General features: G+C 40.1%; 1 protein-coding gene across 2 annotated transcripts in view; it reads right to left on the bottom strand.

Moving 5' to 3' along the window:
- Positions 1 to 24,624, bottom strand: part of ctnnal1 (catenin (cadherin-associated protein), alpha-like 1) — a 52,240-nt gene that overhangs the window by 11,913 nt on the left and 15,703 nt on the right. For both annotated transcript variants that reach the window (XM_037975693.1, XM_017423893.3), the window contains exons 2-7: positions 11,400 to 11,589; positions 5,110 to 5,297; positions 4,324 to 4,443; positions 2,216 to 2,305; positions 1,848 to 2,018; positions 873 to 1,073 (exon numbers count right to left, since the gene is read on the bottom strand). In XM_037975693.1, coding sequence (XP_037831621.1) covers positions 873 to 1,073; positions 1,848 to 2,018; positions 2,216 to 2,305; positions 4,324 to 4,443; positions 5,110 to 5,297; positions 11,400 to 11,589 — 960 coding nt within the window. The remainder of the gene's footprint in view (positions 1 to 872; positions 1,074 to 1,847; positions 2,019 to 2,215; positions 2,306 to 4,323; positions 4,444 to 5,109; positions 5,298 to 11,399; positions 11,590 to 24,624) is intronic.

Genomic DNA, 24,624 nt, shown 5'->3' with positions numbered 1-24,624 from the left:
ATAGCTATTATTTAATTGATCTTTTTAATGCTGTTAACTGGATACTGTAAAATATTACATTTTGTCCCCAGTAATTTTGTATACTGCACGGAACTGTGCAAAAGTCTTGAATTATTCCACATTTCTTTCTATTTTGCTTTCTTCTAATGTTCTTAAAGTGGTCTTGACCGGTAGTGCTTCAAGCTTTCTGCAGGTCTTTAAAAGTTTTTCTTTGGACTGATTTTGCATTAATTTTCAGTCCAGTACCTGGCCACATTTTTGTTTGTTAGACCACTTGATCCAGACCTATGAATCATTCAGACAAGAAAAGTCTCCTAAACTCAATATATGAACCAGAGCAAAACAAATAAATAAATAAATATAAATAGGATCTTTAGGAACTTTACCAGCATCTTGTCACAAAGACACAATTTGTTAAAAAATCTTTATCGGAAAAAATAAAAAATACGAAAGACAACACAGTTTGACTGACATAAAATTGTGTTTTATCACCAATAATGTGATCCTCAAAGAGCTTTTAGCTGAAAACTTGTAATAAAATAGATGAATGACGCATGTCTTAGGTCTTACTGAAAAATCTTCAGAAAGCCCGAAAAGAGCATCCTAAATAAATTTCATGAGAAAGCTTGGCATCTTGAAAGTAAATCCTAAAAAAAACTGAGAGGGGTTAATAACTTTTGCACGCCATCTTACAATCTACAGCTCCTCATCTCTTCTTGAATACACCTGCTTTGCATTTTTTTAATTAAACCAAGTGTGTCACAGATGAGAAACTTGTTCATATTCCCCGCATGGCTTCATGTTTTCTACGAATCCTCCTGCAGGTATGAATGCACCGGTGCACATCTGACCTCCAGCCTGTGCCAACGTACCGCCTCGGTCCAGGCGTGCACCAGCTGCTTGGTGTCCTGACGTGCCAGCTGGCACAGGCCGAGGATGGCCTGACGCTGCTCGTGGCTGGTGTAGGGAGAATCGGTGAAGTCCTCCGTCCGTTCCACCAGGGCTTCCAGCTGACCGGCCATACTCTGTGGTGTAGAGGAGTGCAGGTTCTCCCGCAGGCACTCCACGCTGCACTGCAGGAGGGGAGGGGATGGTTGAAAAATAAAAAGGGAGCAATTAAGGAAAGGACTGCAACTGATTTCAAATCTTTCCCATTTTAGGCCACCAAAAGGTGCAAAACCAAATCCACAAGCAGAACATAAAAGCTAATGCATTTTGCCCTTGTCTCATTTCTTTTTCTGACAAAGACCTGTTTTTAAGACAACTAAAGCTCTCTCCGATGTGATAACCAGTTTACTTTTTTTTTGTTTTTTCCCCCAGTAAACTCTGTCATAAAAATCCGGCGAGCCATTTTTCAAAAGAAACGACCATCTCCGGGCCTTCCATTAAAATACTTTCTTCTTCGTATCTGTCTGTCTGTTGGAGGAGGTGCCCTCAAAGTGTTTTCACAAGGGTTCGCTTCTTTCATCTGCCAGCGTGCAGCACGGAGAGAGTAGATTACTGGAGTGTGAGGGTGGTTTTACGGTGATTCACACGACTGTATTAGGAGTATTCCAAAAAGAGTAGGTTTGATGGTGTGAGTCACGTCCGAAGCTCCAACAAACACGACAAACGCAAACTTGCTAATTCTGCAACCACAGTTTGGACTCACAATGAACACAGAATTAAAAATCTGATTAAGAAAAATAAAAGTGTGCATTGCTCCTGAAACACATATTTCTAAACTATTAAAAAGGTTCAGCTCTGTAAGTCACTTCAGAGGGCAGTGACCTAACCCTATCGATGTCAGGCAGGCATCATTTACCACAAACTGTGACGCTTTCACTGGGAGGCTTTTCCGAGGCTACCTTAAAATCTTTGATGCTGTTGTAGATGCTGGTAGGAAGGACCTTGCTCTCCCCACTGCTCCGTGCCTCAGTAACGATCTCGATGACCTGCTCCAGGGCACAGCGCATTCGGTGGAACACGGCGTCTTTGTTGATCCTCGCCGACTCACAATCCGGGTGCCTCAGGCAAGTCTGCAGAAGAAATTCAATGTGAAAGGTCGACACTTCTAACCTCCTCTACGCTTTCTCTTTTTTCTTCTTTTTTTTTTTGTCTGTGGCTTGACTCAGCTATTACATTAGTCAAGAATATCGGAGACCTTCCTTGGAATGAAAGAAACCTGAGATGGTCTTCAACTTTGAAGCTGATCAATAACTCCCTGTCCGTTTACCTTGGAGGCTGTGAGGAGCATCATGGTACATTTCTCCAGAACTGCTCTGGCTGCTGCCATCCTGGCTTTCTTCTTCTCGTCCTTCAAGTCCTACAGCATAAACACACATGACAAACGACAACTGACGGCTTTACTAAAAGTGATAAATCAGATAGTTTAAAGCAGGGCTCTGGAAAAAGGTTATTTAACAATTAATACCTTAACTACTACAGGTAGCAACAACCTCAGATTAAATTTTGACAAGCTAATGTCTAGTCTGAGCAGGGCCAAGACCCAAGTGGATTGCTGTTAAAACAACTTCGATCTCAAAGATTTCATGGAGGTTCATAAAAAGCCTATTTTATAAACCTTTGCAAGCCAAAAAGCAGCTGCAGCAGCTAGCTGTAGCACTTCGGGCAGGAATGTCACAGTATTTCTGCAGGAATAACGGTGTAATTCAAAGCTGACAACAGTGTAAATGTTCATTAAAAAAGTGTTATTGTGAACCTTTTGAGACGAACATTGTTTTCACAGGGCAGTCGTCCACTTTAGCCGTTAGCTCATCAATCCGTGCAGAATTCAACTGCATTTCTCCAAACTGAGGGCACTCAAAGTAGAGATGGGTAGTGGTTTATGAATATTCAAAGTCTAGTTAAAACAGACAAATTTGCACTAAACACACTTTAAAAAAAATAAATAAATAAAAACAGACACCTGGTAGCCAAGTTGTCGCTAAAACATGAAACAGACCTAAATTATAGAGCAGCAGCTGAGATGAGCGCTCGTTAAACCTGCTTCCTCTGAAATTTGAAGAGTAATTTTGTTTAAAGTGCCTATCCCTCCTTCAAAGAGCTATCTACGACAGGTAAGATTTTAATTGTTCATAACCTTTCCACAGAACCCTACTTCAAAAAAAATTCAAACTATCCCTTTAAGTAACAAGTTAAAGTGTCTGAGGAGTTTCTTGTTGGGACACGCAAATATAGTGTAACGCAGATTTGTTTGCAAGCTTACACACTTGGAAAAAAAAAAGAGACTATCAGAATGTAAAAGTCGATTTTGTGCTTATGTCACTCTGCATGTAAACCAGAGTTTGAATGATGCAGAAGCAGGATTTGAAAAAGGCAGCTGAATCAACTCCTCTCTGGGCACTTTGCCACAGATTACAAAGATGATGTGATTATCTGTCATTATGGTTTGTGTTGTTTCTTTCTTTCTTTTTTTGTTTTTGCCTGCGTTCGTGTGGCTTCAATAGATGAAGATGGTAGCTCCTCGAACGAGATGTGCGCTCCTGCATGCATGTGTGCACGAGTGGGAGTGAATACCCTCCCGCCCATAAATAAATGAATCAAAAAATAAAAAAAACAGGGTGGTGAATGAGGAGAGGAAGCATTAGCAGCAACGCGGAGAGCTAGAGAGAGACATGACGTGCGTTTCAAAACACCAGGCCTGACGAAACTCTCCCTCCCCGTTGAGATATCGCAGCCGCTGCACTTCACGTCAACTTCTGCGGGCAAAGCGCTTTAGCTGCAGAGGCTGAATTTATGCATCAAAGTGGGATTAGCAGTCTCTGACAGCACAAACTTCGAAGCCCCTTGAAGTTGGGAGCGTTTTCCTGAAGCCTTGTGCGCACGTTTTGTTTCGCAGAATGGCTGATGTGCTGCAGAGAGAATGGGCGGCTGAAAGCACGGGTCAGTTCGTATCGACACCGAGTCGTGATGGAAACGGTCTTTGAGGAGAATGAATCACATCTGCGCTTCTTACACAGGTTGATAAAACAAACAAAGAGGTGAAGGGAACAAAAGAAGCTAAAATAAGCATTTTTATTTAATTCTTGGGTTTGTATTTTGATTGTGTAAATGTTTCATGCTAGGATTATTGATCGGGTTTGAGTTTCGTAGCGCAGCCTCTGCAGATTTCAAATTCCAGTTTTACCACCTGCTTTCATATTGTATTTATAAAAATCACTGGAAAAAGAAAAAAGAAAAAGAGAAAATCTACACAAATAAATAAAACCTGGCTGCTGCAGGGCTTTCTTCCAACGAGAGATAGTTAAGGCGATCCGATGATTGCAATGTAAGAAATAAAAAAAGAGAAAGCAGAAAAGGGTTTCATCAAATGCTACTCACGTTCTGTCTGTCTCCCGTGAGGTGAGCAAATTCCACCATCTCGTTTCCAAACTGGCCGAAAATCTGTACAAATTCCTGGAAGGTGCTGACTCTCTCCAGTTTGTCGAGGGTTACGAGAACCTGGCAGGAGAAGCAGAGTGATGAACGGCCACAGGGCATGCAAGATCTTTGTTTAAACTTTTGGCGTGTAAGGCTTCCTTCAAGGAATACTAGTTCCATTTTAATTGTTTTCTTTATATAAATACTTTCAATCACCTCTTTTTTTTTCCTGGTAAATCCATATGACATAATTATCTCAGTGAACTCTGAAATGAAGTACTCAGATCAGGCAGCCCTATAGCTATATTTCAGGTAATAATAGCTCTTGCAAGCTGCTAATTTAGCTGTTGAGGATATGTTAGCTGGCATTGCCAATGAGGCAGCTTTTATCTGTGCTGCACAAAGAAGAGGAAGAGATCTAATTGTGTTTGCCAGTAATGGAGAACAGAGGGCTGTCGTCTGTCTGCCCAAACAAAGCTAACCAGTCATGATTAAGGCCCCCCCAGTTTCCATTCTTGGCTCAGTCTGGAGCTACATCTCTGTGTCTGGCTAAGAACACAGCCAGGTACGAACAAGGGAGTCAGGCTCTGTGTGGATTTATGCAGTCGCTGAAAGTGCTGCTCGCTTTCAATTCCACCCAGAGTGCTCTTTAAGAGGGCTTATCTCGTAGTACGTGAAGGACTCGGGAGAGAGTTGGCTCGCCTGCACGTCGGAGAGCCAATGTTTGCGTTTCAGGTCCTCGTTTACCTTGTTGCGCGACGTGATTATCTGTTTGATGACGATGCGGTCGGCGAGAACGAGGACCTTGGTGACGGAGGAGAGGAGGAGGCGGGCGGCCTTCACCATCCCCGTTCTGTCACTGAACACGGTGACGCGTCCGTCCGACTGAGACTGCACGGCTGATCCCATGTCAGTCAGCTGGGCGATGGCATCACCTGTGAAGGATCAGAGGAGGGTGCAGTCAGGTCAAAGTGTGGTAATTTAGAAACTGTTTCATAAGCAACCTGCTGCTTCCATGTCTCTTCTGTCATCACCATCATCTAAATCAGTGTGGGCATCAAGGCCAGTGAGAGTTTGTTGGGTTGACCAAATATATTATTAGCAGGCAGAACATGAATACACGATGCTTGAAATATAACAGACTATGAATTATTGCAGTCCAATCCGTCCTTTCCGATGCAGATATTGCGCTCTCTCACACTGCGATGACGATGAAGTTCCAATTTATTGTGCAGCCCCAAAAAAAACCTTGCAATTTTTATTTCAGCACAAGGGATAAGGATGTAATAGTTAAGGAAAAGCATTAAAATAAAATAAAAATGTATAAAGCCAATAAAGAAAATTTGAAGTTTAAGATTAAAAATGAAAAAATAAAAATAAAATGAAAGGAATTTCACAATACATAAAACACAATTTACAAGAATAAAACGTTAGAAATCTGTTTTTTGATGATGTGTCACATTCAGTTTCGGAAAGTTAGGTCTTCCTGACCATATTGCACTTTTATTATCCCTGCAGTGAATGACCTGGGCAGAGCGAGCTTTGCAGTGAAGAGTTTGCATTCACTGAAGTGCCTGAACCTTAAAGACATGTTCCTCTGAATCTGAATAAGATTATCCAGAAGAAAAAGACGAGGCAGCAGCTTCTATATGTGCAGAAGGAGCTAGAATTCAGCTCAAATGTGATTTGTGCTACAGAACCTGACTGTTCACATTATTGCTCTTCCTTCAATACAACACAGGGAATCAATGACTATTTTAAATCAGGTTACTTAGTAAGGTAATGCTCAGGTTTTTAAAAGAAAACATACTTATGCTATAGTTTGCATGATTCTATAGTGAAGCCTGTTCACTGAAAACAAAGAGGTGAATAAACAGATAAATATCTATTTTCTGCTCAAGAAAACTCCTGTCTAGGTTCTCATTTTAAGAACTTCCCTTTTTGACTGCTCACTTATAAATTTGGACTCAGACTAGTCGGGTAAGATCAGTCAGCACAAGTGACTCTGGAAGCACGAGGGCAGGCAGCATCTACGGAGGCAAAAACTGAATAAACAGAAGCCACGGAAACTTCTTTTTAAACTGTCAGTCCTTTGTTTGCGGTGGAAGCAAAACAAGAACATGCTGGAAGGTTCACAGATCCCATCTGGTCTCGAAGTATCCTGGTAAGGCCCCAGAACGATCTGCAGGATGTGGACAGAAACACCTCCAGGGCCACTTTGTTCTGATGTCAGTGAGTGCTGAGTTCAAACAAGAAGCAGAATGTGGAAGAACGGGTTTGGAATTCTTTAATGACCTCTTAGCTCAGACTACATTGTGTCATGTTCACCTCAGGGGGTACATTTAGTCCTGGACCGTGCTGAACAGTGGTGCAACGGCTATTACCAGCAAGTGTTACATTTATATAGCATAGTTTCTCAGTGTTTTCTAGAGTAAAAACCCTAGGCAGCCAAAACCAGTTCAGTTCTTTTCAAACGATACTAAGATGTTGTGCCAATCTGTAACTCTACACCTCTGGGAGTCCACTTCATCTTGGATTGAACGAAGTCCAACAGAACCATATTCAGCACAGTGGTATGATAACTATGCCACTCTGACCCAAACACAACAAGGATACTTTCCTTGAGCCAGTTTTAGGGATGGGAAACTTAAAAGCTCATATCCAGCTAGTTAAGATGCTAATTCTAAATCATCAGTCACATCCTTATGGAGTGGGACTGCCTTTCCTTTTTTGTTCAATTCTTCAAACCTGCTTATTTTTTCTCACAAAACGTCTTTTACCAAGAGGAAAACCCGACTTCGGAATAGGACCTAGGAGAAATCTCAGGGGAAAAAAAGGACCTGTAGATGGAGGAATGAAGGGGAACAAAAAGGTTGGTATCAGGTCAAGCAGCTCGATTGTCTTTTTGATTTTTGCTGGTCCTTTGAAGAAGCAGCCCAGATGATCTGATTGCATCTGACAGGCTGAGTTTCAGTGGCAGCTCTGCTAACCAGTTAAGCCTTCGTGTCCCGGCTCATAGAGAAAGGTGTTCAAACACTCCCTGACTGACTCTCCTGGGACAGAAAGCACAGGCTTGAGTCACTTTAGTATCAAAATATATCAAATTACATAAATGTAAAACAAAGACTACCTGTCTTTTGTCTGATGTGAGGCATTCTTTTGCTTTCTATTTTTAAAAAAAGCCACAAGTCAGGTGTTTTTTGAATTAATTTCTCAATAAAACCTTCACCAACTCAGTATTTTAAATGATCCGCAACTCTTGTTTATAGATACTTGCCGTCAAAACTGATGAATAATATTGGCTGAATTGTGTTTAGTGCTAAATATTGGGTCGTCAGTGGTAAATAAGATAGTAAACGATATAACAGCTTTTAACCTTTGCTATAGTTCAGTCAATTTTAGAGACGTTGAGCTAAAATCTGGTGTGGTGGTAGCTGAGCATTCTCCCCAACACATAGTCAGAGCACTTCATTAAGTGCCTAAAACTTTGGCATTAACTGTAGACATCAATCCTGTCTGGCTGTTCACAAAACACTTCAATGATTGCTTTTGGCAGAAAGTAATCATTGGGTTTACACCTGCAACTGGTTAACTCACATTCAGTCACCCCATTTCAAGATGGCCACTGAAAGTAATCGACCTTAGCCAACACAAAAATGGCGTCACTTGTGCACTACCACAAAACAAGAGATCTCACAATGTCGCATGAGACTGCACGTGATGTCATTTACATGGTTTGACCAAAACAGCTGTAACTCCATCCCTTCTCATCAAAAGATGATCTCAGCCTACAACTCTGGCATGTGCAGTATTTAAATGAAATGTCAAAACTAGCTACATGTGTCCTTTTTATGCTCATATAAAGTGTTGGACGGCTTCACGGCGCGTCCAACACTACTGTGTGAATACTTGATATGTTTGTCCATTGCTTTGAAAGAAAAAGGTAAAGCTTCTTTGTTTTTTCTAACCCCGTAGTCCACGTTGTATTCAAATATTAAACACGCACCACCTGAGTTGGGTATCAATTTATCTTGATCCTGACAGCCATCTTTTTCTCCTTTTATCTCTCTGAAGCCAGACGAGCGAGTGAGACAGTTAGCATGCAAATGTGAGAACGAGTTCAACAAATCCAGCAGGCTGCCTTCACTGACCTGCCTCATTAGATCTCTCAAACACTCAGATGAAGGGTAGCATCAAATTAAACAAGGGCTTTGGGCCTGCTTTTATTTCGTTCATTATAGCACACAAGGCTGAAGCCCAGTTTTATTAAACCCTCCTAGTGGCTAGGTGTTAGTGAAACATCACTCTTTTGCTAACTAGCTCTTCTCTCCCCTGCAGACTTGGAAGATCTTCCAAAAAAAGAGGCTCCTTTTTTATCATTCAAGGCATTTATGTAATAAAAAAAAATATATAGACGCCAGAAGAAAAATTAATTAGTCAACAACTGCTCAAAGTCTGTCAGAGAAAACGGAAAAGAAAACTGTGAAAACACATCCCTGAGAGGACAAAAAGTGAGAAATGGAATAAATTAGATGCACTAGGCAACAAAAATGTACATTTACACACACACACACAAATGCAGGTATAAGCATCTATAAGCACACGGATTCACACGGACATTTTCTCACCAGTCTATTCTCATCCCACCTGCTCTTGTCTTGGTTCGAGTTTTAGCTGTCGTTACAAATCAGCACAATGCAGGGATTAAACGCTTTGCTACGCAAGCTGATTCCTCCAAACCTAAACCTATTGTCGTAGCGTTGTGTCCAAATTTTTATCCAGCGTGAATGTGTTTCCCGTTTGCTCCGGAAAGGGTTAAATAAGATCCATGTTCTGCTTTTATTAGGATGAGAGAAAAAAATACACCTATAGATGGGTAAAAACCCTTTATAAACTCTTTCAATATACATAAATAACAATGGTATTCTTTTGTAAAATGTCTTATTTTAAATCCGAGCCTTTGTTTTGGATGAACACAGCATGACTCAATAAAAAAAGCACTTTTTTTGTCACTCAGTGTGGGCTGGGAAAAAATAGTGTGAGTGCTGGTAATAAGTAACTTGTAGATTCTTCAGCAGCAACAGCCTCCATCAAACATTTATTGTAGCTGTGTTACTTTTTAAAATCAGACTGTTTCTGTGGATCTGTATTGATTAAATTTGACAATTGGCTATTCCAAAAAAAACATGCCTTTTCTTCTTTGAAACCATTTGTATTTGCTTTGGTTGTTTTGTTGCAGCGGTAGTCTTGGTTGTTTGTTCTCCAAAGCTTCAAGTTATTAAAAGCTGTTAAGGGTTTGTCTCGAAAATCTGTTTATAATGTAAAATTAATTGTTCGAATTGAGTGCAAGGTATCAAAGAAGCCACAATCTTGATATCTGACAGCAAGAGTTTCACTTGTGGTGCCATTTCATGAACAATATTCTTATTTAGTCATTTTCTAAATGGTGCATAGAAAAGCAAAACTAGAGATATTCCTGCAGGTGATTTCCTACCACTGTTTTTGTTTGACACAACTGGTTTCCTCTTTTTCCTCTCACTTTTTCCAACCTTCATTACTGTTTTGACTCCTCCTTTCATCTTTTCAATTCTTGACCATTTTGGCTTTGATTTTGTCTTTTTCCACACAAATTACAAGTTAGGCTTCTCACAGTGCACACACAGTTGTCACAAGGAAGAGTAATTCCTGGGTAGGAAGTCATAGCTGTCTGAGAGGAGATAGACAAATGCAGGAAAAGGTGGGGCACGTTGCAAGAGAATGTACATTTTCCAACGCAGATAGCTGGTAAAAAGGTAAAAAATACTTAATATTTCCACTGTCCAGCAAGACGGTTGCAGGATCGCTTCCCGACCTGGGGCCTTTCTGGGTGGAGTTTACATGTTCTCCCTGTGCTCATGCAGGTGTACTCCGTTTTCTTCCCCGCAGACCAAAACCATGCATGTTAGGTTCATTGGTGACTATAAATTGTGAGTGAGAGAGTGAATGGTTGTTTGTCTCGTTTATCTCTACGTGTCTCTGTGATGGACCTGTCCAGGGTGTCCCCCGCCTCTCGCACAGTGACTGCTGGAGATAATATGTAGTAGGCGCCAGCTCGCGAAGGAGAAGCAGGTCACGAAAATGGATGGATGGATGCGTTTAACGTTTTTGTTGTATATTTAAAGCAAACTCTTTTGACTAGCGTTGATGTTTCTAATGGTGTGAAATCTGTCAATCATTACAGAGCAGTAAATACAACTCAAATACATGCTCACAACTCATAATCCTGAAACCTCATTATACTTGGTGATACTTGCCATTTTTCAGTCATTCAAATTAGGCTGGGAGGTGTGACAAACACTGCAGGCATATTTATAGCTTCTTTACATAGGCTCACAGCCTACACAATGTCAGAATGATAGATTTGTTTCGAGATAACAAAAAGTGTCTAATACCCTTTCATGAAGTGTCCAATAACTTTCCATTAAGGTCTGTTATTCAGTGCTATCCATGCCCGTAAAGACACTTTAATTCCCTTTTCTACACCGCACCCTTAGGTGGTGCTGCAGTTTTTTTTTTTATTCAGCCTTTATTCCCAATCCAATAACCACAATGTCTTTAGAGGACTCTGGAGGTCTTCTAGTGTAATACTGTTTGACAGTAAGGCTGTCCAGACTGATCGAAATTTGCTAAAATTTGATAACACTGCGAGGCCTGAAGGTGATGCCTGACGCTTTATGAAACTGTCACAGTTTGTCTCCACAAAACACTGAAAAGCAGCACAGCTCACTGGCTGATGAGTTCCACACATACTCAGCGGGAAACTCATAATATCATAAAGCCTTCACAGTGCCAGCACAAAGAAAAAAATAGCATTATCCTCCAAAAAAAAAAAAAAGAGAGAAGCTTTTAGGATGAAGAGCAGTCACGCAGTTTTTCAGCAGAGCAAAATAGCCACCTCTTCGCAGAAAACGAGAAACACTCAGCACTGTTTTAGGTTCAAACACAGCAATTTGGTAAAATGTCAAGCACTAATAAAGGTCCAGCTAAAGGATGCCTACCTGCTCGGCGTGCCTCAAAGCATGCTTGACCCATCTCGTCCTTCAGTTCTTGGTTCTCCGAGGCAATGGCCTCCCCGACGGCAACGAAACGTCCCACTGCCACGTTCACGGCCTGACCCACCCTGTGGATCGCTGCCAGGGTGCGCTCGGACTTCTTTGGCTTGTCTTTGTGGTTGATCAGAGTTGTGATCTGCAGGAATTTGAGGGACATATAAAAAGAATCGGTAAATCTGAGTCGGGTATTCAGTTCAGGCTTTATCGCAGAAGGCTACTTGAGGATCAAACTAGTTTCCAGGAGCAAGCTGATTATGGAGCAGCTAAAACTTAGCTCTAGCTGTTCACAATCCACAGCTGGTTGGACAGAAAAGCACACAAGGAGCTTAGGTGGGCTCTTTCAGTGATAACCGAAGGTATCAATTATAGATAGGTAGACCCAGTCATCATCAATTATTTATTGATTACCTTTACTTCTCTCCAGCTTGTTGCAGGCTTAAGTGAGGGTTAAGTGTGTGTGTGGGGTAAACCCTTTGGGTCAGGAAGTGGTGGGTGGTGGTTTTAATTGGCACACAGCTGTAGGTGGTCAGAGAGGGGAATCTGTTACGTGAAAATCTCTGCGGGATTCAGAACGCACGCCAGTTCTGCTGAGCTCAGAAGGCTACTTGAAGGAGCAGCATGCCGACAAAGGAACGTGAGACAAAGGGTTTCTCCTCACAAAACTATCTGAATAAATTACATTTAAACAAGTAGATCTTGTTTAAATCCAAATTGCCTAGATGTAGGCGGTTACCCTTTGTTAAAGATCCCCACCTCACACTGAAATCTGTCCCCATTTAGCAAACGTTGACCATTAATCACAGACATATTTGTATTTGTAAAACAAAGATAGATTCCATTTTTATGAGACTATAAAGGTTCTTTAATAATATCCTGCTTTGTTTGCCTTTAATTGTGTAAAAGCACAAAAGTGGAAGCCAAACCATCTGTTGCATTGATTTAAACACAGTACACCTGACATTCCACTATGTCGATGTAAGCACACTTGGGTTCCTAAATCATTGGTTTTATTCCTGTCTTGTTCTACTGCGAGAGCTCGAGCCCATTCATTCATTTATTCATTTTCTTCTGCTTATCCATGGTTGGGTCCTGGAGGCAGCAGGTCCAGATGGAAGTACCCAGACATCCCTCTCATCTCTCTCACCAGTGATACAATCCAGGTCCTACTGAGAGCTCACGAGGTGTTCCCTGGCTCTAAATCACGTAAATAGCAAACATCACATGCACATTGTGGTTCCCTTGGTTGCTATTGGGGAAACTGAAATTCCTTATTTAAATGTTATTTTCTATGCTGTTAATTACAGTCTGTAGAGAAAAAAACGAGTTGGCAAATACCCGAACTGACAGATCTGAGCTTTAGAAGAGTGAGAAATTGAAATCGTGCAGAAAAACTGCATTCGGTGCATCTCTGTTGACTGTCACAGGCAAGTCTGAGTGAAACTGAGAAAAAGATTCTGCATATAGTAAATACAAATTTAGGGTCTGAATGGCTCAAAGCATTTTCTTTCACAAACTGATGAACCCCCTTATGTGACACACTTAAAAAAAACATATAAGGGGCTTGTGTTCTAAATAACCCCCCAGAAAAAGGCTTTACTTTCCCTTTCTATAGCTCTATCATTTCTGCATCATTTGCAATACCTTTTTCATTCAGATTACTGTCAGCGGCCAGGACAAAAACCTGCAGCCGTTCCTGTTCATTTATTGTTGTTTGAAAAAGAGTGAATGAAATAAAGGATCCTGCTTTGCCAAAAAAAAAAAAATTCATGCTTTTTGTTAAAACCCTCCCCTGTCAGTATCCACCTGACACATTGTCAAACAGCATTTTTTGGTCTTACTTGTCAGACTGTCGTTCTGCAGCAAGATTATTACAGCCTGAAGTGCTTATTAAGTACTTCTCTTAGTCCATCAGTCGCCATTTTATGTACCGTTCTGCCTTTTATTTCCTCAGTGTTAGAATTTCCCTTGCTGCAAGCCTGGTGTTTATCGTGACTCATCCCCACAGAATAGGTGATTTTTAATAGAAAACACCGATGATGACTGACTGGACGTTTCCCAGGCAAACAGAGGAAATCGGGGCACTCTGACACATGATTCAGATATACATCACGCACAGACTTTATGCAATGCAATATGCCTAATAAATGTCCTCTTGTGACTCTGCAAGATGCTTGCATGCATGTCTGAGTGCCGATTTTTATTTATTTATTTAAAGGCTTGGCATCCCTTAAAGAAATGCAAATCTCCCACAGCTTTTCAGGCCCGAATTTTGAGGCTAAGATCATCTTATGTTGAGAGAAGAGAGATGCTGCCGTTTTGATCAGACCTTGAAAACTACATTATGAACAATGTCACGCTCAGAGTATGAGCTGTGAAGGACTCAGCTACAACCACACCCGTTTTAAGCACAATACCGGTGGAAACGACTGAGTTATGGCCAGTTTGGGGGCTTTTAAGGTCAGCTGGCTGTGGCGGTCATATTGACTCAGAATGACTCCAACAGCCAATCAGTTGTAGATGTACATACAGTAATTACTGGTTCTTAAGATATTTAGCAAAACTCTGACACACACGCACAGACACAAGCAAAAACTTAATTAAGCCTTTCGGCGGCGGGCAATGAACATTCAGGTTTCCCCCTTTGCGTCTTAGAGAAGCTTTAAAAAGCATGAAAGAGGAAGTAAATCTGAGAGCGGCAAAAAAAGAATGACAAGGGGAAGAGAAAGTGACAGAAGAAAAATCAATAAGAGACAAAAAAAAGTCAAAAGGTGACACTAAGACACAGTTGACTACAGATATTTCTTTGTGACAAGACTTCTTTTTTTAACAGATTAACAAGTTTAACATTGTGGGAGTAAAACAAATATACATATACATAAAGAGAAAAAAAAGTCCCTGTGAAAACAAGCACTCACTGGGATTTCCTCCGTTTGGGATTACTTGGTAGGCACATTGACCGGGCTGTGCAAACAGGAAGCGAGCAGGGTGGAGAAAACATAATATTGATCCAGTGCCATCACATAGGGCGAGCCTTTGTGTTTGTGTATGTCAATGGGAACAGGAAGGGAGAAAAGTGAACATTCCTTTTGCACTTGTCAGTTTGAAAAAAAGGCAAAGAAAAAAGAGAAACTTTATAACAAGCAAAGTTCAAATCCTGAGCTCAGAAAAACGCTCCGCTGTGGATTTCCGACCACTCACGGCTAATTTTGACAACAGCTGCCTATTTGCACTTTGCAAAACACACAAAAAACGGCAAATAAGAGAATATAAATGACAATAATACATGATATAGGTCTGAAATTTGGACCAGCAAATAATTTATATCATGACAGTAATTCTACTATCACCACTGTGCTTTTTAAACACGTTAATACAAAATCATCAAAGTTCCTGACTTTTCTGATTTGGACTTTATGCTTAAAAACACGAAACAGCAGACGTCCTGCTCTTAAAAAGCTGCTAATCCTCTATTTCAGCTTGCATGTAAATAAAATCAGAGTCCATCAGTTCATCTCTCGTCTTTTTTTTTTTTTTGTACACAATAATTACAAGGCTGTGAGAGAAAGCACAACAACAACATCAACACTTCACTGTGCGTAACCAAGTCCACTCACTGGTTAGCAGGAAATCTGAGCTAACACCTCAAGGATGCAATGACTGACCATAAATCTGAGGCTAACAAAAGGTGGAAACATTTGTGGCTGCCTCCCATGGCTACAGATTGAGTTTCATTGAAAGTCCATGCTGGGAGAAAGTTTGATTTTATCAGTGATTCTGTCCCTCGGCCCATTCTTCTTTTTCTTTTTTTCCTTTTTATACAATTCTTATTGTTGACTCCTGCAGGAGGAAAAAAATTCCTCAAATCAGATCAGTTTCAACTCCTTTTTTTTGTTGGTTTATCGTTTATGTCGATCACGTCATTCAATAACTACTAAATAGATCCTCAAACAAAAGCAGCAAGATAAAAGTGAGTGTGAACAAGCTTCGGACCCTCTGGGGGCTTTTAATAAACACACATTGTAGACGGTCATTACAATAATTGCTTGTTTGGATTCACCTGCTTGCTCATACAAGCATTTTAGTTTGAGAAAGAAATAATTGGCCAAGTGTTTGTCCAAAGAAAGACAAGGCAGAGAGAAAATAATTTAAAGAAAAGAAGTTCAAAGTCTTGCTTTTTTTTTTGCCAAATGGAAAAAAACTGTCAGAATCATTTTATCTGATAGAGATCCTTTGTTCCTGCTTCATGAAATATAAAAAGTGTCTCCGTCTGTTGTAACGTCTTCAGCTTTTTGTCCTTGCACACCTTTCATTATATAATCGCTGCATGAATCACTTATTTCAACAGTGTGGGGGGGGATAAAAAAAAAAAAAAAACTTTCAGGTCTCATTTCAGCCAATTACAACATAAAATGGATTATTGTTGCACCAAAACCAGCTGGATTCCAGAAAAACAAGGTAATAATGAGGGGAAAACGAAAGCATTTTGTGGCTTGTAAATAAAATTAAAAAGCACAGTTGATACTCGTCCTAACCGAGTGAATTTCTCCAATTTTTTTTAGTCCTTTAACCTGAACTTGGCTTTTTGCCAAGTTCAGGTTAAAGGACTAAAAAAAATTGGAGAAATTCACTCGGTTTATTTTGTTCAGCCTTAATTCATGGAAGAGTTTCATGCCGGGCTGTACACTGGAGATGATGTGTGTGTGTTTGTGGCAGGGGGGAACATAAGAGGAAAAGGATGAAAGTTGCACCGAACAAGCACTTTAATGGGTTCGCAACTTCTCTGCAAATTGCCTGCAAGCTGACCAGAGTTCAACGCAGCACTGATAGTCTTGAATCTGAGGAGGCGAAACGAGAGGAAAAAAAAAAAAAAAAAGAGTGAGCAGATGGTGATAGGTGAAGTGAGAAAGAGAACACGTTGGAACGACATCCTCCTTTACCTTGCTTTTGTTTTGTTTTTTTCTTCTTCTTTGTCACTGATGTCAAACTTCCATCCTTCAGATCTCCCCTCATTTGTGACTCTGTAGAGCTACATCCTTCAGGGAGAGATGTAAAAACCACACTGGCACAAACCTGGACCGATGGTACTTCACCATCCAAGTCTTGCACAAGGAAAACATACAACTCATGTGGCTTTATGGTCTGTCGAAGTCTTGCAAAATGAGCTCACTTATTGCGTCTATTTTTAGCCACAAAACTCACTTGCAGTTGCAGACAACAAATTGAAGAAAATGGTCCAAATGAATGTGGTCGGTTTTCTGGGGACCAGTTGTATCAGGCTAGCAGCAAATTACAAATAATCTGCAGCAATATGTCATGCCCTTAAACACGAGGAGTACTCGTTTGCTCCATGGGCTACCTATAGACACACTGGAAAGAGTTACACAATTGCATGACAAAAGTTTTCTTGTACCTTGTTAAATTAAACCCAGAAGACTGCGGTTTACTGTGGCTGTAGGCTATACATTGTTGGAAGCATTCCTTGGGTATTAAGTTGCATAAGAGCCGTTTACATTTTGTAATCTTCCTCTAACACACCTGCAGAAAGATTCATTTCACAAATCTGTCTTAATCCATTAAAAAATATTTACCGGCGTTTCATTCCGAAAGCCTTCGGAGCTCTGACTCCATGCAGAAACTATTTGTACATCCAGATGTTTAAGGAGAACTTAAAGCCTTTTACAGTTTGCAAAAGTACACTTTCACAGTTCAATACAGGTGATAAGTTTCTAGAAAACAAAGAGAACGCTATAGTCCAGTTGCCACCCATAGGTTTCTGTAGGTTCTAGGTGTTTATGTGGTTTCTTTAAAGACCAAAAAGTAGAGCTAACTGTGTGATACTGATCTTACAAAAAAGTAAATACTACACAAAAGTCAAACTGTTTTAAAGTGAATAATAAACTTCATTTTGAATAATTGGATTTGGTATATGTAGAGAGCAAATGATGCTAATGTAGGGTTTTTGTCATGTTATCTGAACTGCTGGTGGGCCAGTTGCTCACTGAGCTTTTTTCCTTAATTTAAATAAAGTCCGGGCAGCAGACACAGACAGTAAACATGACTGGTGAGGGGGCGGCTGACATGTGACAAAAAGGCTACAAATCAACAGGACGAGCACATGACGTGAACTTTAGCCCACTCGCGTACGCCAAAAGACATGCAGCCAGCGAGACAGACAAGCATGTGAGGACACTGATGCAGACAGACAGAAGAAGAAGAAGTGGGAGTGTAATAAGGCAGTTTGATACACACGAAGGCAAACAGAGAGGACGACTCGCAGATGATCTGAAAGGAGCACAGGGGCGGCAGTTGAATGAGTTTGCATTCCTATCAGACTATACCCTGCTGGAGATGTGTAAGAAAAGGGCACTGTTTGGCCTTCAAGCTTAGGTTCAGCAATCAAGGCTGACATTTGAATATGTAGAGAGGCGAACAGAATCTACAGCAAATATCACCTAGAATGGGTTCACAGAGAATAACAACTAGCTGCAACCCGGTGAAGAACCAACTAGTGGAGAGGAAGAATACCCTGCAAGTATGCAAAGAACAGAAAGCAATGGCAGTAGGATTTAGTTGGTGCCGATAACCCATTCACTTTCCTGTACTTGTTACAGCTAGAGTGCGTTTTTTTGTCTACACATTTCATTTGCTAACTGCAAATTATAAATGTTCCATTTTTTTTTTACAACTTTGTCCCTATTTAGGGTTGCAGGGGAGCTGGAGACTATACTAGCAGGCCAGGTAAGCCTGGAAAAGTTGCCAAATCATCACACAAGAAACAAAAAAGACTAGCATACACGCTTGCGAAGTCATTTTATGTGCCGTATAGTAAGATTCCACTTGTAAGCACGGATGTGAACGCCATTTTAGCTCTCACAGATTGAAGCCTGAGCAATGTCCCACAAATGAACCTAAAACAGCCATTATGAGGCTATGGATTCTGCACAGTGGACTTGTACTTGGCTAAACTCTCCCAGCCAAGTTACTAAATCAGATGTTTTTGAACAAGTACGAGTTGTGAAATAGAGCTTTGAAAAATCTAGTTTTTATCAGCTTATTGCGCTATTAATAATGTGTAAGTGAGCTTTGTGAGCGCTGCATGTGAGAACTTAAACTCGTTGGTTAGTAATGCTTCAAACAGGCCTTGCTTCTCTGCCCACTGAGGAGAGCCAAGGCTGCAGCCACCGCATAGCTCTATCACGGTAAAGTAGAGAAAGAGAGAGAGAGAGAGAGAGAGAGAGAGAGAGAACTGCTACAAAAACACACAGCTTGCTTTCAGCAGAACACAATATGTCTTTTCATTACTCTTTGCTCACGTAATTCTGTGGATAGAAGGTGGGCGGGAGGGAGACAGTGAGACAGAGAGAGACAAAGAGAATGTCGGCGAAGGGGTCAGCCTAGGAGAGGAGAGGTGTACCTTAAACACGGAAGAACTGCTGAGTCAAACTCACTTCAGCTGTCTTTAACTATTCATCTGCTTCTTTTTTTCAGTGCATCTGAGGCTGAACCTCAAAATAAGACAGAATCGGACTGCATCACTATCCGTGTTTTGAGAGTTCATTCAGAGGGCATGAAAGTTTACCTTTTTTTTAATGAATTTGTAAAAAAATCTAAAATTGATCGGTTCAATTCTTTTTATTGTCATTTACAAAAATACCAGCTTAAATACATGCGATTAAAAGGCACTGTCACAGTCATCCATTAATGCTGTTTAAGTTTCATTGATTCAAAATGTTCTGACTTCAGCAGGTTGGCTTTAAAAACAAATGAAATTAAATTTTCAATCATTGTCCTGGAGCAAAACATGGTCTTACGTGATCTCACCTTAAATTGGGTACAAACAAAGTAGCAAAATAGTTGCTAATTATGTTCACTCTCCTTCTGTTTAGGATGATTTTTTAATACAGTCAGAGCACAAAAATAATCTGTAAACTCAAAGCTTAAAAATAAGCAAGCAAAAGCTCATTAAAACAGTTTGGTGTTTGTGTCACACCAACAGCTTGATTTAAAGTAATTGTTTGTGCTTTATGCCATTTATATGATCGAGAGTTTAAAAAAAAAATTCAAGTGATGTTCAAAGTTTTCCAGTTTCCCTTTAAAGCTGAGGGGAACGTCCTTGACCTCTGTCATCTGTAATGTTTCCCTTTATGACTCAGCATGGCAGTTTGTCAGACGCTGTTGTGATTTAATGGCTTTCTTTGAGCGGCACACAAATCAGACAAAGTGGAAAGTTACCAGAAAACAAACAAACACAGAGAAAAAAAACAACATTCCTAATCTAGTCAGAGCTCCATCAATCTGTCAGTCAATCAGCTGCACATTTAGGCAGAAAAAGGAAAGCAAAACAACAAAATGAACTGCAAAGTTGGCACCCAAAAACAACAACAACCAAACCAAATAAACGTAGATTTTCCAAGGGACCACTCACTGTCACTTAAACGGCAAATATAATCCCACTTATTGCTCGGTTATTACAGCTTGGCTCCAATCCTCTGTGCACAGTTCGAGTGCTTCCCTGAAATTTCCCAGAGACGGATTTTCGAATAGAAAGACGGAAGCGTGGCCAGGGGATTTCAGATTCCATTTCTGAGATTGTTTCAAATGAAGAACTGTTCCTCTGTGGGGGCCTTGGCAGCGGACTGCCTCGCCATTTGGTAGCGTTTCCACTCAGGAAACAGAAGCTCAGAGGAAAGCAGCGAGGCCCGCGTGCAACCCGGTACTCCATCACAGCTGTCTGAAAGTAATGGGAAGCCCATCAACTTTTAAGCAGGCTCTCTGAGTCACTTTGACCTGAGGTTATGGCAGTTTATGCGAATGACAAATAAATCATTACTAAAGTGACCATCTTTTACTGGAAAGGACAACAATATTTATTGATAATAACAAAACTCTTACATGGTATTTGGGTAAAAAGTAAATGGCATGGGAGAAATAAGATCACATTGACCTGGTTGGTTAGTGCACACACTGACAGTAACACATAATCTCTCTTGAAAGCGAAGCACTGCTACAGTGTAATCAGTTAGGCTGATAGGAGGTGCGGGAAACCCAGAGGAACCAGAAGCTGATAAGAGCAAATGATAAACCTGGGAGAAAAGACAGACGGGCAGCTGTGATGGAGAGACAGGGAGACGAGTGGCAGAGGACATACAGTAAATAAAAGAAGATGGCAGACGACGGAGACTGAGAAGAACTGACAGCACAACCGAGAGGAGATGCCGTGGATACGACGCAAAACGAGTCTTTACCGACAAAGTCTGGTTATGTCAGAAAACGCACACGGTCAGTAAAAAAAAATGACACTGTGGACGGACGAGCTGTGAGAGCGAGAATTAATCTGGCCTCTGATTCTGAAGTAGCCGGAGGGCAAACGTGGCTGCTGATCAATTCTGGCTCTGTTAAGCACAATCCAGAGTTAACCAAGATGAGAGGAGAATCAATCTCTTCTGTTTGCAGTACACCCGACCGTGACTCAATGGTTTACTTCCTGACCTTGTTTTACTCTAAAATCCTTAGCAGTTGCTGATGAAAACAACCTCTAGGCATTGAAAAAAATGAAATGCTATGTCTAATTAATTCTTCGTTAATGAAATACTAAGAAGTATTACTTTTTGATCATCTGCTATTTACAAATGTCACATAACAGACACGAGGTTGCAGCAATAAAACAGAAAAATATAAGCAAAAAAGAAAAACTGAACGCTATCACCTTTATCCGTTATGGCCTGTGCTGTTGAGTTTGTCTTTTGGTTGTGCAACATTCTCATTTAAGGTGGCAAGCAATTCACATTTCTTCAAGGTATGCTAATTTAATGTATTTAACTTTACTTCCTGATTTTATTTTAATCTTTTGTTTGTGAATCATATTCACACATGTTCTGAAGTCCTGAAATGTTTATGAGATTCTCAAAACATAACAAAAAAATGCTTTTTTGCAAATAAAGTTCATTTTGCTCTTGAGAAAATGTTCAAAATGTCCACCTTTCAAACGAAAAGCAGACTTAGAACCCATTTTTTTTAGTTCCATACGTTCACTTTGCTTATTGTTTATTTAAATAAGCATTATTTCCACAGATATTTCTTTAAAAATGTAATTAAAATGACCATGTCTGACCATTGTTTTAAGGAAATCACAGCAGAGGGTAAAGGTTGGAGTTAATATTTCACAACTACACGTCCAGACAATTTACTGAGAATAGGCTAAACCTTCTCCACTAGTAAGTAGGTGACAAATACAACTTTAACAGTGGGAAACTGCTTATAGAAAACATAAACTGTCAATTATAGTCACAGATATTTCACAGGTATAGAAAATTTTAAGTTTTGCTTAAGTAAAACTGACTGAAAATGTTGCATAAAGCATCAAATGTTCTGCTGAAAATAGCAAGAAGGCAAATCACAGTCTGATTCAAGCCGTGCCAGCTTCTAATAAAAACTGACAGACAAGCAACACTGGATGCTAAAACCACAGAAAACTTGAGTTTGAGACAGTTTATTATGAAGCTATACCTGTTTTCAAGGTGAAATCTTGACACCCAGACTGACAGCGCAGGCATCTTTGATCTCCGCCAGTTTTTGCAAAACATCCAGGAAGTCATATCAAAGACATCTCTGACTGAGACGGATCAGATCCCACCCATTTGGAAACGTACGCCGCATTCAGATACAGGTTTCTTCAGGCTACAGTGGCCTCTTTCTTTTCATACAAGGCCAGGTGACTTCATGTGAATGTTACGCTCCCCCCACCCCCAACAAGCCTTTTAATAATGCTATGTTAGTAATTTAATCTGGAAAAAAAAGGTGTAACAAAAAGCAGAAAAGCACCAAAGGAACACATCAGATGATTTCAGTTACGTTTGTTTGCTGATAAGATTCAAGTTTCAAACAGCCAACAAAGAAAGTTACACTCTTGCAGAAAAGTCGCATTACAGTGAAAAATAATTATATTCCTAAAAGGGAAGAAGCTAAGAATGAATACATAATTAGAAGAATTTAATTTGCAAGCAGCATTTGAAATGTTCCCTCTCTACATCATGGTTACTATATAATGGAGTATATGGGGGACAGAGCACAGCGCTGTTTTTACATTTCGAACACTATTTGAATGCAGCAGTACTTCATAATTATGTAGCAAGTATTCACAGTCAGGTGTCGCATAAACACCAGCAAGATATGCTGTAATCTGGAGTGATGGACAGCATAATTCTGCTTTTCTGGCTAAGAAACTGTTATCTGTCTTTATAACTCCGACATTAAATTTATTTACTGTTAAACTTTTTCATTGTATCTTTTTTTACACAACCACAGACTTTAGCTGTATGCTATAATAAACTAAAATGATCAATTCATATCTAATATTTCAGTACAGAACAACTGTTTTTAGGGTTGTAGTATGTGTGCAAATGATAAAAAACAAGCTGCACAGCATTATAACTGTGTGCTGTGCCAAATATGTTTCATATTTAGACCTAAACGCTTAAATACAGGATCAGTTCACATTTTTCTATTTCTTAAGAAGAACAGGAGACAAGCTGCTTTTAACATTAGCAGCACATTAACAACAACAGAGTAGCAGATGATAGTAAAGCGAGCCTGAAAATCACTTTAATGAGCTACGGATGTTAGCATTACCCTCGGTTAGCCTGCTATGTTGGCTCAGGCCACAATGCATTATGGTCCACTTTTATTGCTGTGGTGGACAATTTCTCTACAATACTTTTACTTTATCGTGTGACCAGTTTCTAGGGCTCAATGTAGTGCTTTGAGTGGAGAAGTCAAACACAGCCTTAGTTTGCTGTTGGGTTGAATAAACAAACCAAAATTTCCAATTAATGCACAACAAAATGTAGAAAACCAAGACAACCAATGTAAAGCCCACCATGAAAACAACATTCCCCAGAAAAGATTTAATAAATTAAATCAGATTTACTTTGTTAAAGAAAGACCACTTCAAAGGAAAAAAAAGAGCAAAAAAGAGCCACAGCAAATTCTTCTGAAACCTTTGAGCCAGGAAAACCCAAATGTGACCTGCAGCAATGTTTTCGCTACGTTCCTTTAGTACTTTTGGACCCCAAACCTTGAACGCACCCAACCCACGATTCCTTTTTGTTGACGAAATCAAATACGGAAGCGCATAAAGGGGGTACATTCTGCTCCTCAAAAAGGTCTCAGGATGGGTTCTAACCTTCAAAAGAGCTGAAACTGTAAATCAAAGAAACCCAATCATGTCGTCTACCAAACATGATTCAGACAAGCACAATCCAAAAACCCACACCGAGACTTAGAGCTTAAAAGTGCAAGCTTCACAAAGCAGCATTCTGGGGGTAAAATATGCTGAAGATTTTTTTTTAAAAACACCCAAGTGCAGCACTAATAGCTGCAAACCACAGTGACACAAAGCAGCTGCCACAGCAAAAAAATTGCAGTTTATTTATTTTTTTGACATGCCATTGCAGGATGATAACAGCCTGCCCACACAACTTGGGACCAGTTCATGCAAACCACTGGAAGTGCTCCCCCCAAGCAGCCTACCCCTTCCACCCAGGTCGCCCTCATGCTGAGCTCTGTTTAATGAGTAAGTAATTGTATAAAGTCCTAAACAGAATAATCCTAACAGCTTGATCTCAGCCTCAAAAAAACATTCCATCAGTCATTGTGATGGGTAATTACAAGTAATGGACAAATAATGGTGTGCGGTGAACAGCGTGTGAAAGTGGCTTAACCAGACTGTGTTACAGCCTCTGTCGATGGCATTTACCACTACATTTAGATGAACTTACATTTATTTAGATGAACACTACATTTGGACCTTCTGTTGCTGAACGAAGTGCAAAAAGTTAATTTTTTGGGGGGTGTGCTTGATCAAAATTGACTCCAGGATCTTTCCCCTTTTAAACTTTAAAGATTCTGAAATTTCTTTTCAAATAAAAAGCAAGAGAGTCTGAGAAATTGTTTGCTGGGGTGAAAAAAAAAAGTCAACATCTCCACAAAACCGTCATGTCTAAACACAACTAAAAGAAAAGAATTCCAAAAATGTGGACTTACTGAAGGGTTTGACGTTTGAAAAGAAAAAATGACTTCAAAAAAATAAATTACTGCATTCCTTTAAAAAAAAAAAGAAAACTAAACAAAACAAACAGAACACAAAACTGTCAGTACAGAGGAATTGTGGCTG

The sequence above is a fragment of the Kryptolebias marmoratus genome, linkage group LG5, assembly GCF_001649575.2.
Source record: "Kryptolebias marmoratus isolate JLee-2015 linkage group LG5, ASM164957v2, whole genome shotgun sequence".
Classification (NCBI taxonomy): Eukaryota; Metazoa; Chordata; class Actinopteri; order Cyprinodontiformes; family Rivulidae; genus Kryptolebias; species Kryptolebias marmoratus.
This window is presented reverse-complemented; position numbering and strand designations above follow the sequence as displayed.